The sequence below is a fragment of the Epinephelus moara genome, chromosome 21 (genome assembly GCF_006386435.1).
Source record: "Epinephelus moara isolate mb chromosome 21, YSFRI_EMoa_1.0, whole genome shotgun sequence".
Lineage (NCBI taxonomy): Eukaryota > Metazoa > Chordata > Actinopteri > Perciformes > Serranidae > Epinephelus > Epinephelus moara.
In genome coordinates this window covers 31,385,512-31,400,809 of record NC_065526.1, presented here as the reverse complement: position 1 = coordinate 31,400,809, position 15,298 = coordinate 31,385,512, and the positions used below count along the sequence as shown (strand labels likewise).

Sequence of the window (15,298 nt, the reverse complement as noted above, 5' to 3'; positions counted from 1 at the left end):
CACAGCTAATGAGGATCCTTATAAATAAAAAATACCACTAAATAACAGGATTTTAATCATTTCTAATTTACTTACAGAACCCCCCCTTGTAGCCTCCTCTAAGATCCATCTTCTGAGTTATCACTCCGGGGCCATAGTCACTACTCATTGCGATATTTTATGACAGTTTCTACTTTGCCAACAAAAAACTGAATAAAAAAGACAATATTTCATCAGGAATATTTTTTATTTGCTGGTAGTACAGAGAAGGCTTTGAAACAGCATTTAAACCTTTGTGTTATCAATTACAACTTACAGAAAATAAAACCGAGCAGTTAATTGAGCATATAAAATATAAAATATGGAAAATCCATACAGTTAAAAGCATTTTAAATTGCGCTGGGGGCTTGAACCCAGTTTTATAACATGATGGCTATGCCCCTGTAAAAGATTCCAAAGTATCACCAACATAAAGACCCAGAGAGGTTCAGACATACTGATATACCCATGTTCTTACAGCTTGTGAGATTTTGTACTGTAAACAAGATGGAAGCATACAATCGATAGTGTTATAGTGATACTGTGGGTCCTTGAGCAACATGTTGAATTCTTATCATCTTCAGACATGATGTCCCGTCATTGAAAACAGGGCAGCTGTATTTTAGTAATATACTGTATACCTCAGGGTCAGAGACAACAATTGTAAGTCATTGTTAATGCTAAATAACAAGATAGATATGATTCATCTGCAAGGGATTCAACGCTGGTTATTTAAGACATTTTCTTTTTATCAGTTTGAAGATGCCATCACTTTGTTATTTTGGCAGTTGTTACTGCAGTAGAAGTAGTGTTGTGTATATATAACAAACAAATGCAAAAATATGTAAAAAGAAATATACAAGCATCTATTTGTTTACAGAACTATACCTATCTATTTATGCACACACACACACACACACACACACACACACACACACACACATACATAGATACATACATGCACTCAGTGGTTAAGGTTACTGACTTTGGCATGGAAGATCGAGGGTTCGATTCTGGGTAAAGGCGGGGTAACACATGTCCAGACTGGACCCTTAGACGAGGTCCTGCTAGTCTACCTCAGGATGAATGAAACCGCAAACACATAAGTCATACTGGGGCAGACTCCTAGATTAACATAACAGGGTCCGCGTCAGGTGTTGGGGAACCAGGGCAACATGATGAGAAATGGGCTCCTGGAGCAGACACTGATATTTATATATATATGTGTGTGTGTGTGTGTGTGTGTGTGTGTGTAAATATACATGCAACAGCACTTCTGCTACTGCATAAAGGGGTGTGTGGTTACTTTTTAGTGTATTCCACAACAGATCACTAAATACTTGCCCTGAAATGTAATCTGTAATGTATTACATTATATTACTGAGACTAAATAGCCTATTCTGAATACTTTGGATTACTTTTGGAATAATTCAAAATCATTTTGCTCAGCTCATTTGTCTGGGTCTTATATTTCTATGACAAAAAACACATTCCTGACAGTGCCCTGGCTGTGCATCTCTTCTGCCAGACATGTGGCAGGTGCATTGCACACACTTTATTTAATCTTTATGCCAAATCTGTATCTCATATGAATTTTACACCATGTCCTAACAGCAAGCAATTGGTGCTCTCTGTCCACAATCAATCTGTTAAATATGCACTTTTGTTATGTCTTGTCAACAAACCACAAATCTATCAGCTGTGTGCTTGACTGGAAAGGTAACCACTTACAGATGGCAGGGGACTTGCTATCTTTCTATATTTATACACTTTAAAACAGAAAATACGCAACATGCAAGTAACCTGTTATTAGAGATGGTCATTTACAAGAAACTTTCAGCTCCCTGGCAATATCCCTCCAGCCAGCTGCCACCTTATTTTTTAGTGTATATATAGTGAAATGAAGATGTGATGTGTAGATAATTCCTCATTTTTAACTTCACAAACCAGTTGTTTCTAATTCATTGCAGAGCTTTAAAAGCAAGTGACAGGAATAAGTAGCTACGGATTGTTCGACAAAGTACAACTCAAAACAGCAGCGCTGCGTCACTCTTGGCCAGTTAGAATTATCTTCTAAAAAACAATGCAATCAAACTGATGCTTGCCTGCGTCGCATTCACTCAGCGGTGTTGGAGCAAGTAAAACAAAAACAAATAAAATAATCCCTTCAAATAATCTATTTTTGAAGACAGTAACTGTATTCAGAATACCACCAATTTAAACTGTAACAGAATACACTTAATCATATGTTGTGTTTCACATGGATGTGTATATGTAATGTATATGTATATGTTACTTTACTGCTAACATACTGTCTCTTCAGTACTGATAAAGGGAAATGTTTAGAAGTGGCTATAAGCCAGGGTGAGCACAAAGCGTGGCACACGTAAGAACGAAGGGACAAAAACCGACAGCCAGGAGAGGTATGGGACCTGCGTCAGGAGGAATTTTATGGAAGTGTAATCAGCTACGCTCCGTCCTGGAAATAAACACACGAATGAAATATTTTAATTACATGACTGTACTCAATAGTAAGTTGAAATCTTAAAAAACAAACAAACAAAACTTGAGACAGCTGATACAAACTTACCATCAACATCTTGTATCCCATAGCGCCTTGCCAGGTCACAAGTCAGGAGTACTTTCCCAGTCAGAGACATCAGATTTTTATCTTTCAGGCAGATAGAGAAACAAATATATGCTTAGTTTGCAATTGAACATTCATTTAACAAAACCTGTTGAACCTTCTTAGCAATAAAATCAGTTTGAAAGCATGAACAGCACATGCAGATCAAATATGTGCTCAAATGCTCACTTCCATGAGCTTTTTCTGACCATGAGGTAAATACCATCTAATACAGTACAGTCCTACCTGTTGCCAGGTTGACAATGCACATCCCACTCACTTCTGCAGATTCTGCATTGGCAATCATATCTCTTATAAACTAAACAAAAGAAAATCAAGAGATTTAGCAAAAAAACAAAAACCTGAAGTACTGTGGATATGGATTTGCTGTTAACACAAGAGTCTACCTTGGAATCTGCACCCAGTGGTGTTTCTTTCTCGAAAATGAACTGAGACATCAACTCTGTTCGAACCGCTCCTGGCCACAGACTGACAGAAACCACTCCCCTACTTTTCAGCTCAACAGCCATGTCTGCTGCCAGCCTGTCACACTGGAAACAAACCACATAACAAAACAGGTTTTTATTACAGTCTTTCTATAGCTCATGTACTTGTGTTAATCAAGATTTGGGTCTTGATAATATCAACACAACATAAATCTAGAACTAAATGAGAGGAGAACTTACTGCAGCTTTACCAACACCATATGGTACATTGAGGATGTATTTCAGCCCCCCCAAAGATGAAATGGTGACTATCAAACCCCGACCTTGAGCCACCATCATCCGGGATGCATAAACTGAGAAGAAATAGTGGCCCCTGCCAGATAAATAAAAATAGAAATCAGTCAAATCATTTTTATAGACTTATTTGTAAAATAAAGTGCAATTGAATACTGCATTAATTTACAGCAAATGTATCACTCTCCTGGTATCTTGTTTTGATCAATTCTCAAAAGAGCTACTATGAGGCGTTTTCAGACCAAACAGATCTTGGGAGTTCCCTGAGAACTACATACCTGTAACAGCTTTTTTGCTGTTTATGTTTGCACCGCCAATAGGAACACTGAAGTGATGTAAGCTGGCTGACGGTTTGTTTAGCAACGTCACTTTTGCTTTGACAAGTATTTCTCCCGTTGCATATATGCACAACCTGGCCTTCACTGTCGGTCCAATTGTGCATGTTCCTCCATTTTTGTCTTTACAAGGTGTTGTCTGTGTTTCATGCTGTCTGTTGTTTACACGGCTAACAGGTTTTAAAAAATGGTAGTTGCCAGTGCTGCATTGGCTTGTGTTCAACTAATCGGCTCACACTAACATCTGGAGCAATCACTGCTCACTTGAGTCACTTAATGTCTTAAAAAATATGGTCGCTAACAAGTAGCTAAATGAGACTGCAGAGGTTGTAGGTGGCATTAAACTTCATCACGCTGAACCTGAACACTTAGTGGTAGTTACGCAGAAGTCATGCGACTGCATTGTAGTTTGTTTATAGTTTAAGATTAGCTTTTTACTTCTAGTGATTGCATTTATGCTTCAAAAATCACAAAAGTTGTGTAAATCTGTGAAGACTGTCAATGTAAAGGTCAAGTCAAAGTTTATTTTAGCCCACTATCAAAGCATGCCTTAATGAACATGTATCATAAACATGTGCTTGCAACAGAACTTATTTTCTGGAGTAATCAAGAATCCAATGGAAAAATCCCAATGGCTTTCTGTTGAGGGAACCAGGGTGACCGTAACTCCCAGGTTGGCCTCCAAAAAAACATCACTGCTGCACCACTATATTGGAGCTAAAAATAAGTCCCTCAGAAAGACATTCTGAGAACTACGATCATTACTAGGTCTTGCAGTGTGGACACAGTTAAAAAAGGGGGTTCTTAGCACTATGTTCTAAGAACTAGGAAAAAGTTTTATCTGGTCCGCAAACACCTGCTGACAGAGTAAAGTCATGCTGGGCCCAAAACAAACAAAAAAAAGACATTGTTGACTTATCAGACATGACTAAACACAAAAGCATACCTGAGGCCTGCATTGTTGATGGAATCCCAAATGGACGGATCAGTTTCCCAGAACTTCTTCTCCATGTTTTCGAAGATATCCTGGAATAACACATCATGAGTTTAAGTGAAAAGGCCACCAGTGGGCAGTTAATGGTTGGTGCTCTTTAATGTTGTTCTATTTCATTCACACAGCTTTACTCCGTGTTTCATGTCAGTGCAGTATACGTACCTGTACTCCAGCATAGGCATTGTTAACGAGGATATCCAGCCTGCCATTCTGTTCACGTTTGATCTGTTCAAAAAGGTCTTCAATGTCTTTGTCTTTTGTAGAATCACAGACAACTGGTACACAGTTGCCACCCCTCTCCTTAACCTGTGTTTAAGAACAACAAGAAAATCAACACTGAATGCCCATGACCTTTGAAACCCCTCAGGCAGCACTGCATTAAAAACCGAAATGATAGTATAAAGAATATTACCACATGGGCTCAGGAACACTTTGGAAAACCATTGTCAGTAAACACAGTTTGCCTCTGTATGTACAAATGCAAAGTGAAAGCCATATATCAACAACAGCCAGAAGCACTGCAGACTTCTTTGGGCCTGTGCTCATCTGAGATGGACTGACAAAGTGAGAAAGTGTGCTATAATCTGAGGAGTCCATATTTCAAATTGTTTTTGGAAATTGTGTATGTCGTGTACCGGGCTAAAGAGGAAAAGGACCATCCAGACTGTTACCAGCACAAAGTTCAAAACTAGCATCTATGATTGTATGGGGGCATATTAGTGCTCATGGCATCATGAGTAATTTGCACATCTGTGAAGGCACCATGATGCTAAAAGGTACATACAGGTTTTGGAGTAACATATGCTGCCATCCAGATTACGTCTTTTTGGGTGGATGTCCCTGAATTATTCCAGCAAGACAATGCCGAGCCACATTCTGTAACTGTTCCAACAGCGTGGCTTCTTAGTTAAAGTGTGCAGACACTAGACTGGCCTGCCTGCAGTCCAGACCTGACTCCCATTTAAAGTTTGAAAAACATTGTAAAGTGCAAAATATAAACGGAGACCCCGGAGAATGGGAAAGTATTTCATTTTCAAAACTTCAACAGCAAGTGCCCTCTTCCTGAGTGTTATTTAAAGAGAAGGTGATGTAACACAGTGGTAAACATGCCCCTGTTCCTTGTTTTTTGGAACATGTTGCAGGCATGAAAATCAGAAAGTGTATATTTACAAGAAAACAATAAGGTTTAACAGTTTAAACATGACATATTTTGTCTTTGTAGTGTATTCAAGTGAATATAGGTCCAAAAGGATTTGCAAATCATCACATTGTTTTTATTCACATTTTTACACACAGCCAAACTTTTTTGGAATAAAAGTTGTACATCAGCTGTGAACCATAGTGACATATCCTGACTGAAACACCACTACTATAGTCCAGAGACTGGTTAATGGACATTACTTTTGCCCCTCTAAAGAGCTGTCTGATGAAGTGCTTAGAAGAAACTTAATCTCAAAATGTCACCTGTGCAGCAGTTTGTTTCAGAGTCTTCTCCTGGCGCCCTGTGATGTAGACAGTGGCTCCTGCCTCAGACAGCTGGAGAGCTATGCCCCTGCCAATGCCTCTGGAGGCACCTGTTACTACACACACCCAGCCAGAGAAGGACATTTTTCCTGGGGGAGGAAACAACACCCCACACAATAAGTAGTGAGCTCAAATATGCCATGTTAACAAAAAGTTTCATAATAAAGTTAAATATTGATTTTACTTGAGGGTCCGTCAGTTTAGTATGATAATTTAATGACTATGAATGTAAAATTTATCTAAATCACGTAACTTCCCAGTTGACCTCTTATCATATGATAAATTTAATAATATTACAGGAGGTCTGTCAAGTTGATTATTAACATTAGTAGGTAGGCCTATATCTGTTAAGTATGGTCAGAGATCAGCAATATTTTACTTTGTTGGGTCAAAATTCTCGTTAAAATAACTTTAATGATGATAGAAAGTTTAGTCAAAGTCTAGAGACTTTTAGGAAAAAGTGACGTCTCCTTTAGCTAGACTTTTTATGAAATCGTAAATAAGGCTCACCACTCAGAGACTCTTGTTCGACACGGACTGTTAAATAAACTTTAAAGTCTATGCAACTCCCTCAGATAAATAGAAAACATTCATTCATACCTTATTATACAGAAAGCGCTGGATCTGGTCCGTCAAGTCCCGATAATAGTTTTTCAAGAAAACGTATCGGTAGAAATGTCACTGCTGGGGCGTGCTACTCAATAACAAGATTGTCAGGGCAATTTTCATAGGACATTTCAGATTACCATATCTAGCGTAAATATCGCGAGACGACGCCAGACGAGAGTGGAGTAAGATTGTGACGGAGCATTGACATAGGCTTAGTTCACTTGAACTCTGTTTTGAACATGAAATATGTATTGAAATGACTGAAAACCAGCTGCAGGTGCCGTCATTGACCCATACACTCTTGTACAAGTTGTCTGCTGTCGTAGTGTAGTCCATAACATTTTACATAACGACAAAAGGCAGTGAACTATCTTTCTTGTGAGTGTTGGAGGTAGTCTTTGGTTTGACTTCCAACATTTCACACACGATGGCGCTATAGTCTTCCTAAAAATATCTGAATCAGTTATGTCGTGTGTAAATGAGGACCTGTTTGTGAACAGTAGAAACAGCAGAAGCAGGACTGAATAGTGGTGTTTGTTTTAGCCTCTTATAGGGCTTATCTTACAGAGCTGACACCTGTTACAGTAATTCAGGAACATTTTGAGATCTACAGGAATGTGCAATCATTTTGCTGCTGTAGTAATATCACTGTAATTCACAGCATGCATTTTTTTCTATGCCATAATGTCTAACTAATTGTTCCCATGTTGGCACATTAGTGTGTGGATTGTTGTCTAGTGTGTTGATGAATGTAGGCCAACATCTGTGAAACCAATCTCTTTGGTTGTTTTTTAATATTATTTGTCTTTCTATTCAGATGTACTCAGATAGTAGAAGAAGCCACTGGGATGTGTCATTCTTTTTTAGTGAGACTGTCTTTTTAGCGATTGTTGGGCCAACCAGTATGGGTTGTTCACAGTTCTGTGGAAGTTCAACTTACCAACTTACTGTGGTCCATGGTTGTGGTCAGTGTTCTATTGATACTGTGGGTCCTTGCACAATATGCTGAATTAATATCATCTTCAGACATGATGTTCTGTCACAAGAAAACAGGGCAGCTGTATTTTAGTAATTTACTGTATATCTTGGAGTCAGAGGAAGTAATTATAAGTCACTGTCAATGCGAAATAATAGAATAATATGGACAAGATAGATATAATTCTATTGCAGGGGATTCAACCCTAAAAAACATTTTTTCATCAGTTTAAAGATGTTATTACTTTGTTATTTTGCAAAAATGAATGAAAAGTGTAAACAGCAAAGAGTTAACAATTCTTTATTTAACCAGCTGTTACATAGCCGGTCAAATACCATAGTAATAGCATTAGTAGTAGTAGCAGCAGTAGAAGTGGTGTTGTGTGTATATATTTACAGTACATTTAGTAGAGATATAACAAACAAATGCAAAAATAAGGGAAGAAATACACAAACATTTCTATGTTTATAAAATGTGTTGTCTTAAAGTAGTTGTGATTTTATGTACTGCGTAAGAAAATACATAACATGTAGTCATAAAAATACATTCCTGTTTTCACAATTTGTGGCTTCACCCACAGCTGACATTGGTGTAAATGTAAAATTTTAAAAATATATCAGAGCATCCTTCATGTTCACTTTTTTCCCTTAAACTTCATAGAACTGCATTCATTCAGTACTCAAGTAGGAATTAATGTATGTGTGTGTGTGTGTGTGTGTGTGTGTGTGTGTGTGTGTGTGTGTGTGTGTGTTTACAGTTGAAACCTCTTACAGTGATCACGTCTGTCCAAGTCAAATTGATCAGGATGAGCAGATAATTATTATTATAACTCATTTTTTCCTTTATTTTGCATGTACATTACCATCTAACTGGTGTTTCTATGTTTATTACATTGATATAAAGTAATAAACTGACAGCTTTGCAACCAAGAGCCCACTTCAGGGGGCATTATCAATCCACTTGACAAGGGCCGCCTCAACCACAGGTGATTTCCCTGTGGACATTAATTTTCTGTCTCCATCACTAGCAGCCATGATGGTTTTTTTATCGTTGTTTGAGTAGACTACAAAATGTTTTACTGCTGCACCTTGGCTTGATTTTCAGGTAGCCAGCTGGAAGCAGACAGGTTTCCACGAGGGAGTAAAGTATATAAAAAATTAAAAAAAATTTAAAAAAATAGATCTACTGTTTTTAATTTTATTTGCTTATGCTGTACGGTGTCATGTATGAAAAGACCCAAAAAGAACACAGTAAGCGGACTGCTGGATTAATATTAGCAAATAACTAAAACCGCATTAGTGTAGGATTGATTCTGCCCCAAACTTTTTGTTCCATATAAAAGGTTGAAGACTGTAGCCGTGATCAATATAAGCAGTTTCCACTGTATAGGCTGTATATAATAACCTGAACAATTCTCCTTCAAAAAATATTGTTGTGTTTGGCTTCTTGTCACCATTAACCGTTAGTAGTGGAATTCATCCACCACCACATGGCAACTATAGGTTTAGCTAGAATGTGGACCTTGCAGTTGAAACACAGTGTGGTACTGACACTTTAGTGTTGACATACAACTGTGGGAAATGTTTAGAAGCGACTATTAGCCAGGGTGAGCACAAAGCGTGGCACATGTAAGAATGAAGGGACAAAAACCGACAGCCAGGAGAGGTATGGGACCTGAGTCAGGAGGAATTTTATGGAAGTGTAATCAGCTACACTCCGTCCTGGAAATAAACAGATGAATAAAATATTCATATTACATGACTGTACTTAATAGTAAGTTGAAATCTTAAAAAAAGCAAACAAACAAACAAAACTTGAGACAGCTGATACAAACCTACCATCAATATCTTGTATCCCATAGCGCCTTGCCAGGTCACAAGTCAAGAGTACTTTCCCAGTCAGAGACATCAGATTTTTATCTGTCAGGCAGATAGAGATTAAATCAGTTTCTGAAAGCATGTTACAACATTTGAAGATCACATAAATGCTTAGATGCTCACTTCTATTAAGTATATTCTGGCTTGCATTTAAGCCTCCATGTAACAATCTGACCATCTAATGCAGTACAATCCTACCTGTTGCCAGGTTGACGATGCACATCCCACTCACTTCTGTGGATTCTCCGTTGGCAAATACATCTTTAAACTGAACAAAAGAGAATCCAGGGATTTAGCAAAAAACTGAAGTAGCTACTGTGGATATGGATTTGCTATTAAATGAAGTGACTACCTTGGAATTTACACCCTGTGGCGTTTCCTTCTCCAAAACAAACTGAGACACCAACTCTGTTCGCACCGCTCCTGGCCACAGACTGACAGAAGCCACTCCCCTACTTTTCAGCTCAACAGCCATGTCTGCTGCCAGCCTGTCACACTGGAAATAAACCACATAACAAAACAGGTTATTACTATGACCTATTTTTATAGCACATGTACGTGTTTATCAAGGTATGGGTCTTGGTAATATAAACATAAATCTAGGACTAAATGAGAGCAAAACTTACTGCAGCTTTACCAACACCATATGGTACATTGAAGAGATACCGCAGCCCCCCCATAGATGAAATGGTGACTATCAAACCCCGACCTTGAGCCACCATCATCCGGGATGCATAAACTGAGAAGAAATAGTGGCCCCTGCCAGATAAATAAAAATGGAAATCAGTCAAATCACTTTTATCTCACTAAGTTTCACTTCACTCACCTGGTTTCTGCTTGTGTTATGTATTCTGACACAACTAATACTGACAAAAAATTCTTGCTGAACTCGAAACTAAAAACAGACAATGACAAATTGAGTAACAGCTGTTGTCTGGAAAACTATCATTAGACACGAGGAGATGACTCGGTTGACGTATCAGACATGACTAAACATAAAAGCATACCTGAGGCCTGTGTTGTTGATGGAATCCCAGATGGCCGGATCAGTTTCCCAGAACTTCTTCCCCATATTTTCGAAGATATCCTGATATAACACATCATGTTTAGACTTCAAGTAAAAAGGTCACACAGCAACTTAATGTTGTTCGATGTCATTCACACAGCTTTACTCCGTGTTTCATGTCAGTGCAGTATACGTACCTGTACTCCAGCATAGGCATTGTTAATGAGAATATCCAGCCTGCCATTCTGTTCACGTTTGATCTGTTTAAAAAGGTCTTCAATGTCTTTGTCTTTTGTAGAATCACAGATAACTGGCACACAGTTGCCACCCCTCTCCTTAACCTGTGTTGGGAACAAATACATCAGCTGTGAACCATAGTGACAAAACCTGATAAACATTACTACTGCTACAATACTGTGGGCTCCATTTCATGTGCAACAGTTTCTAAGTCATCCACCAGACATGGACTGTAGGGAGGAATCGTCATTTTTGTGAGCTGAGGCTACGGATCACAAATTGATGGCACCATTGTCAGCAAGAGACTGCTTAAAGGACATTACTTTTGCCCCTCTAAAGAGCTGTCTGATGAAGTGCTTAGAAGAAACCTAATCTCAAAATGTCACCTGTGCAGCAGTTTGTTTCAGAGTCTTCTCCTGGCGCCCTGTGATGTAGACAGTGGCTCCTGCCTCAGACAGCTGGAGAGCTATGCCCCTGCCAATGCCTCTGGAGGCACCTGTTACTACACACACCCAGCCAGACAAGGACATTTTTCCTGGAGGAGGAAACAGCACCCCACACAATAAGTAGTGAGCTCAAATATGCCATGTTAACAAAAAGTTTAATAATAAGTTAAATATTGATTTTACTGAGGGTCCGTCAGTTTAGTATGATAAGAGATCAACTGGGAAGTTACTATGACGTGATTTAGACAAATGAAATTCATAGTCATTAAATTAACAGATGAATCATGATCACTTGGATCATTACAGTATATCAGTAGCCTATCAGCTATCGACTACACATGCACAATGCTGAGTAACAGTGACTGGACCAAATGTGATTGTGTAAGGCAAATCATAGCTCTAGATTTCAAGTGAACTATGGACCTTATATAAGGTCGCACTTTCTTGTTTTTATAATATATCAGCTCATTTATTTTTCAGCAACAACTTGAGTTTTTTTGTGTGTGTGTGTGTGTGTGTGTGTGTGTGTGTGTGTGTAACGGTATTTTTTTTTGTTAAGACATAAGTCTTCTCGTTAAAATAAGATAGTATTAAAAAAAAAACTTCAGTCGCGTTTAAAGATTCAGTCAAAGCTTGAAGACTTAAGGAGAAACGGACGTGTCGTTTATCTAGAAGATTTAATGATATTCTATATTAAAGCTATATACCAATAATCATCATCGGAGAGACTTGTTATTTAACCCAGATTGTATAATCAACTCAAAGTCTATATCATTAGCTCAAATGCATAAAATCATTCATACCTTATAACACAGAAAGCGGTGGATCTGGTCTGTCAAGTCCCGGTAATAGTTCGTCGGAGGAAACCGACAAGGAAACGTATCAGTAGAAATGTTACAGCTGGTTTGTGCTACTGCTGTGATATCCAACAGTTAAAGGCCCAATGTGTGTCAGGTCACTACATCTAGCGTAAATATCGCGAGAAGACGCGAGACGAAGCAGAGAGTGCAGTATTCAGACGGCTGAGCGGTCACTGGCGCTAACTTCCGGCTTCGCTTCTGGTGAACACGTTTTGAGCAGCAACTATTTCGTAAAATGACTGAAAACCAACGGCAAATGTCGTGTTTGACCCATACAAACGAAAAAAACCCTTTGGTGCAAGTTGTCTTTTGAGTGATATTCCGGTTTAACACAGTTGTAGGCTGTTGTAGTGATGTTTATACCATTTTATATACGACAAAAATCTCTGAATTATCTTGGTGGTCGGAGGTGGTCTTTGGTTTTTCTTCCAATATACCACACACGATGGCGCTATAGTCTTCCTAAAAATACCAGAAGCTGTCTTGTGTGTGGGAAGGTCAAGTTTTTCACAATAGAAACAGTAGAAGTAGTGCTTATATACAGGGAGTATACGGGGTATACCCATTTCTTTTTCTGGCCAGTTACAGTACACTCACCTATTAGTCAAATGGCCATTGGAATATAGTATACCAAGAGAAGGAGAGTATACCAATTTCCTCATCTGTAACCTACCCATCTACACCCTCCATATCAACTACCCCTACACCACTGCTTGTAGTGATGTTTGTCTTTGACTGTTTCACAGAGTCATATTACAATAATGGAAATTCCACATTATTTCTAGTTTATACTTCACTTTGCTGCTGCATATGCAGTCATTTCAGCATTAACTTTACAGAGCTGACATAAAATAGTAATTCAGGAACATTGGTGTGATCTACAGGTATGTGCATTCTTTACTGCTGTAGTGATATTACTGTAATTCACAGCATGCATGTTTTTTCTGCCCTATAATGCTAAGCTAATTGTTCCCATGTTATTATTGCCAGTGGATCTGTTGGCACTTAAGTGTGTGGCTCTATTGTCTTGGTTTGGCATCAATATTTCACGTAAATAGTAGGGCTACTGTTTTCTTCCTACTAAATAATTTGAATTTAGTCTGTCAAGTGTACCAGAACACATGAACTGTCCTGTAGGCATACTTTGTACGCTGTTTCTTTTTGTTTTTGTAGTGCCAGTTAAATACATTGTAAAGTGATTAGTTAAGACAGGCCCTGAAAAAGAGCTCTGCCCCCTCCTGCCAGTCTCATCCTTATATCAGATCATTGGACAGTATTGCCACAAAATTTTTGCATCCCCAAATAAAGCATTTTTACTATACTAAAAAAGTAATAGCTGATACACAGTACACTGTAGAGTGACTGTAGGTACATCTTATTGATGGACTTCCCATTTGGAAAGTAGTTTGTTTCAGGTAACAAGAGCTCTGTAGGCTATAGATTTTGCTTTTAATAAGACCTAGAGAAAAAAAAGCTGGTATGGGCTCACAATCACATAGAACAAGTTTGCAATAGAGACAACTTATTAAACATACAGAGATCACCTGGTAGTTGAGAACTAATAGAACACAAATAAATTGTCACTAAGCATTCCTAATTTGCTGTTTTGATTAATATCAAGCCAGACTCTAAGTACTGTAATGCTGAATCCTGATAGTATGTAATATTTTGCATTGTTTTCAACAAGTTGCAGAATACTATATTTTTGCTCTGGTAAAAATTTTTGAATCACCTGACTTTTTTGTGGGGCTGCACGGTGGTGTAGTGGTTAGTACTGTCGCCTCACAGAAAGAGGGTTCCTGGTTCAGCCCTTCTGTGCGGAGTTTGCACGTTCTCCCCGTGTCAGCATGGGTTTTCTCCGGGTGCTCCAGCTTCCTCCCACAGTCCAAAGACATGCAGGTTAGGTTAATTGATGACTCTAAATAGTCTGTAGGTGTGAATGTGAGTGTGAATGGTTGTCTGTCTCTATGTGTCAGCCCTGGCGACTGTCCAGGGAGTACCCTGCCTCTCACCCAGTGTCAGCTGGGACAGGCTCCAGCCCCCCCGCGACGCTAAAGAGGATAAGCGGTTACGAAAATGGATGGGTGACTTTCTTGTCTGTTTTTTTTTTTTTTTCCTTTATCTTCTTTGTAGACTCACTCTGGTGATCTCATAATTCCCAGCATAGCTTCATCCAGTGCCAATCTAAACCGAGATCTGATCAATAACTGGACACACTTGTTTGTGTGCAGGGGCGTTTTGTTTTTCCTTTCTTTTTTTTCTGGGATTTTAGGATTTGTGACATAAAAAGTTAAGTGGGACAGAAGTCTTCAGTCTCATTTAATCCAATCACACTAAGATATTCTTTTTGTCTTATTATATGGATATAGTCACAGGTTGGATAATTGTCATGATGTTTGTGATAGAGTATTCCATGGTGTTTCATTCAACTGCAGGCAAGCTTAGAATAAGTGGCTTGATATAATTTATGTTGTAGCTGTTGCCCTCTGAAACTTGCATACATATATATGGAGTGTAGCTTTATGATTCAATGACATGCTTTGTCATGGATGCACCTTTGTTATTGGAAATCCACGAAATGTTTGTTTAAGGATTGAAGTTGCACTTACAGTTTTCTGCATTTAAAACATGTCTACGATTAGTGGAGTGAACTGTGATTTGCGCAGTGTGATGTGTGTAAAGCTCCACAGTCCAGAGTCTTACATGTCAAGTTAAATTAAGGTTGATCTTAGCTTTGAAAATGTTAGGACTACATTAATGTCAGGGTTATGTGGGCATTAATGACAAAATAAAGTCAGCAGCAGGGACAACTTGTTGAACTTAAACTATTTATCACCTGATAGTAGAGTATTAACTGGTTACTGGCATCTTATTGGGAAAAAGACCAGAAACGAAAACATTTTGTCAATCATTATCAACGCCTCCACAGGAAATACTGTAAACATTGGAAGAAGCTCAGACCACAAGTCAAACAAAGCAAGTTATTCTATACAAGTAAGGCTGACACAGCTCTTTTTTAGTTTGCAAATACAAGCTTTTGCAAAGAGTTT

General features: G+C 38.5%; 2 protein-coding genes across 2 annotated transcripts; both read right to left on the bottom strand.

The window, feature by feature from the left end:
• Nucleotides 1-207: 207 nt before the first annotated feature.
• On the bottom strand, nt 208-6,983 carry LOC126382547 (dehydrogenase/reductase SDR family member 1-like). The gene is made up of 9 exons (XM_050032471.1): nt 6,838-6,983; nt 6,178-6,326; nt 4,876-5,019; nt 4,666-4,745; nt 3,331-3,463; nt 3,052-3,195; nt 2,891-2,963; nt 2,609-2,689; nt 208-2,497 (listed from the first exon to the last, which is right to left on the bottom strand). The coding sequence occupies exons 2-9, from the start codon at nt 6,319-6,321 to the stop codon at nt 2,361-2,363; spliced, it is 936 nt and encodes a 311-aa protein (XP_049888428.1). The 5' UTR covers nt 6,322-6,326; nt 6,838-6,983; the 3' UTR covers nt 208-2,360.
• A 1,123-nt stretch (nt 6,984-8,106) lies between these two features.
• On the bottom strand, nt 8,107-12,349 carry LOC126382548 (dehydrogenase/reductase SDR family member 1-like). The gene is made up of 9 exons (XM_050032472.1): nt 12,192-12,349; nt 11,329-11,477; nt 10,903-11,046; nt 10,707-10,786; nt 10,326-10,458; nt 10,052-10,195; nt 9,898-9,967; nt 9,661-9,741; nt 8,107-9,543 (listed from the first exon to the last, which is right to left on the bottom strand). The coding sequence occupies exons 2-9, from the start codon at nt 11,470-11,472 to the stop codon at nt 9,407-9,409; spliced, it is 933 nt and encodes a 310-aa protein (XP_049888429.1). The 5' UTR covers nt 11,473-11,477; nt 12,192-12,349; the 3' UTR covers nt 8,107-9,406.
• Between the last annotated feature and the right edge of the window lie 2,949 nt (nt 12,350-15,298).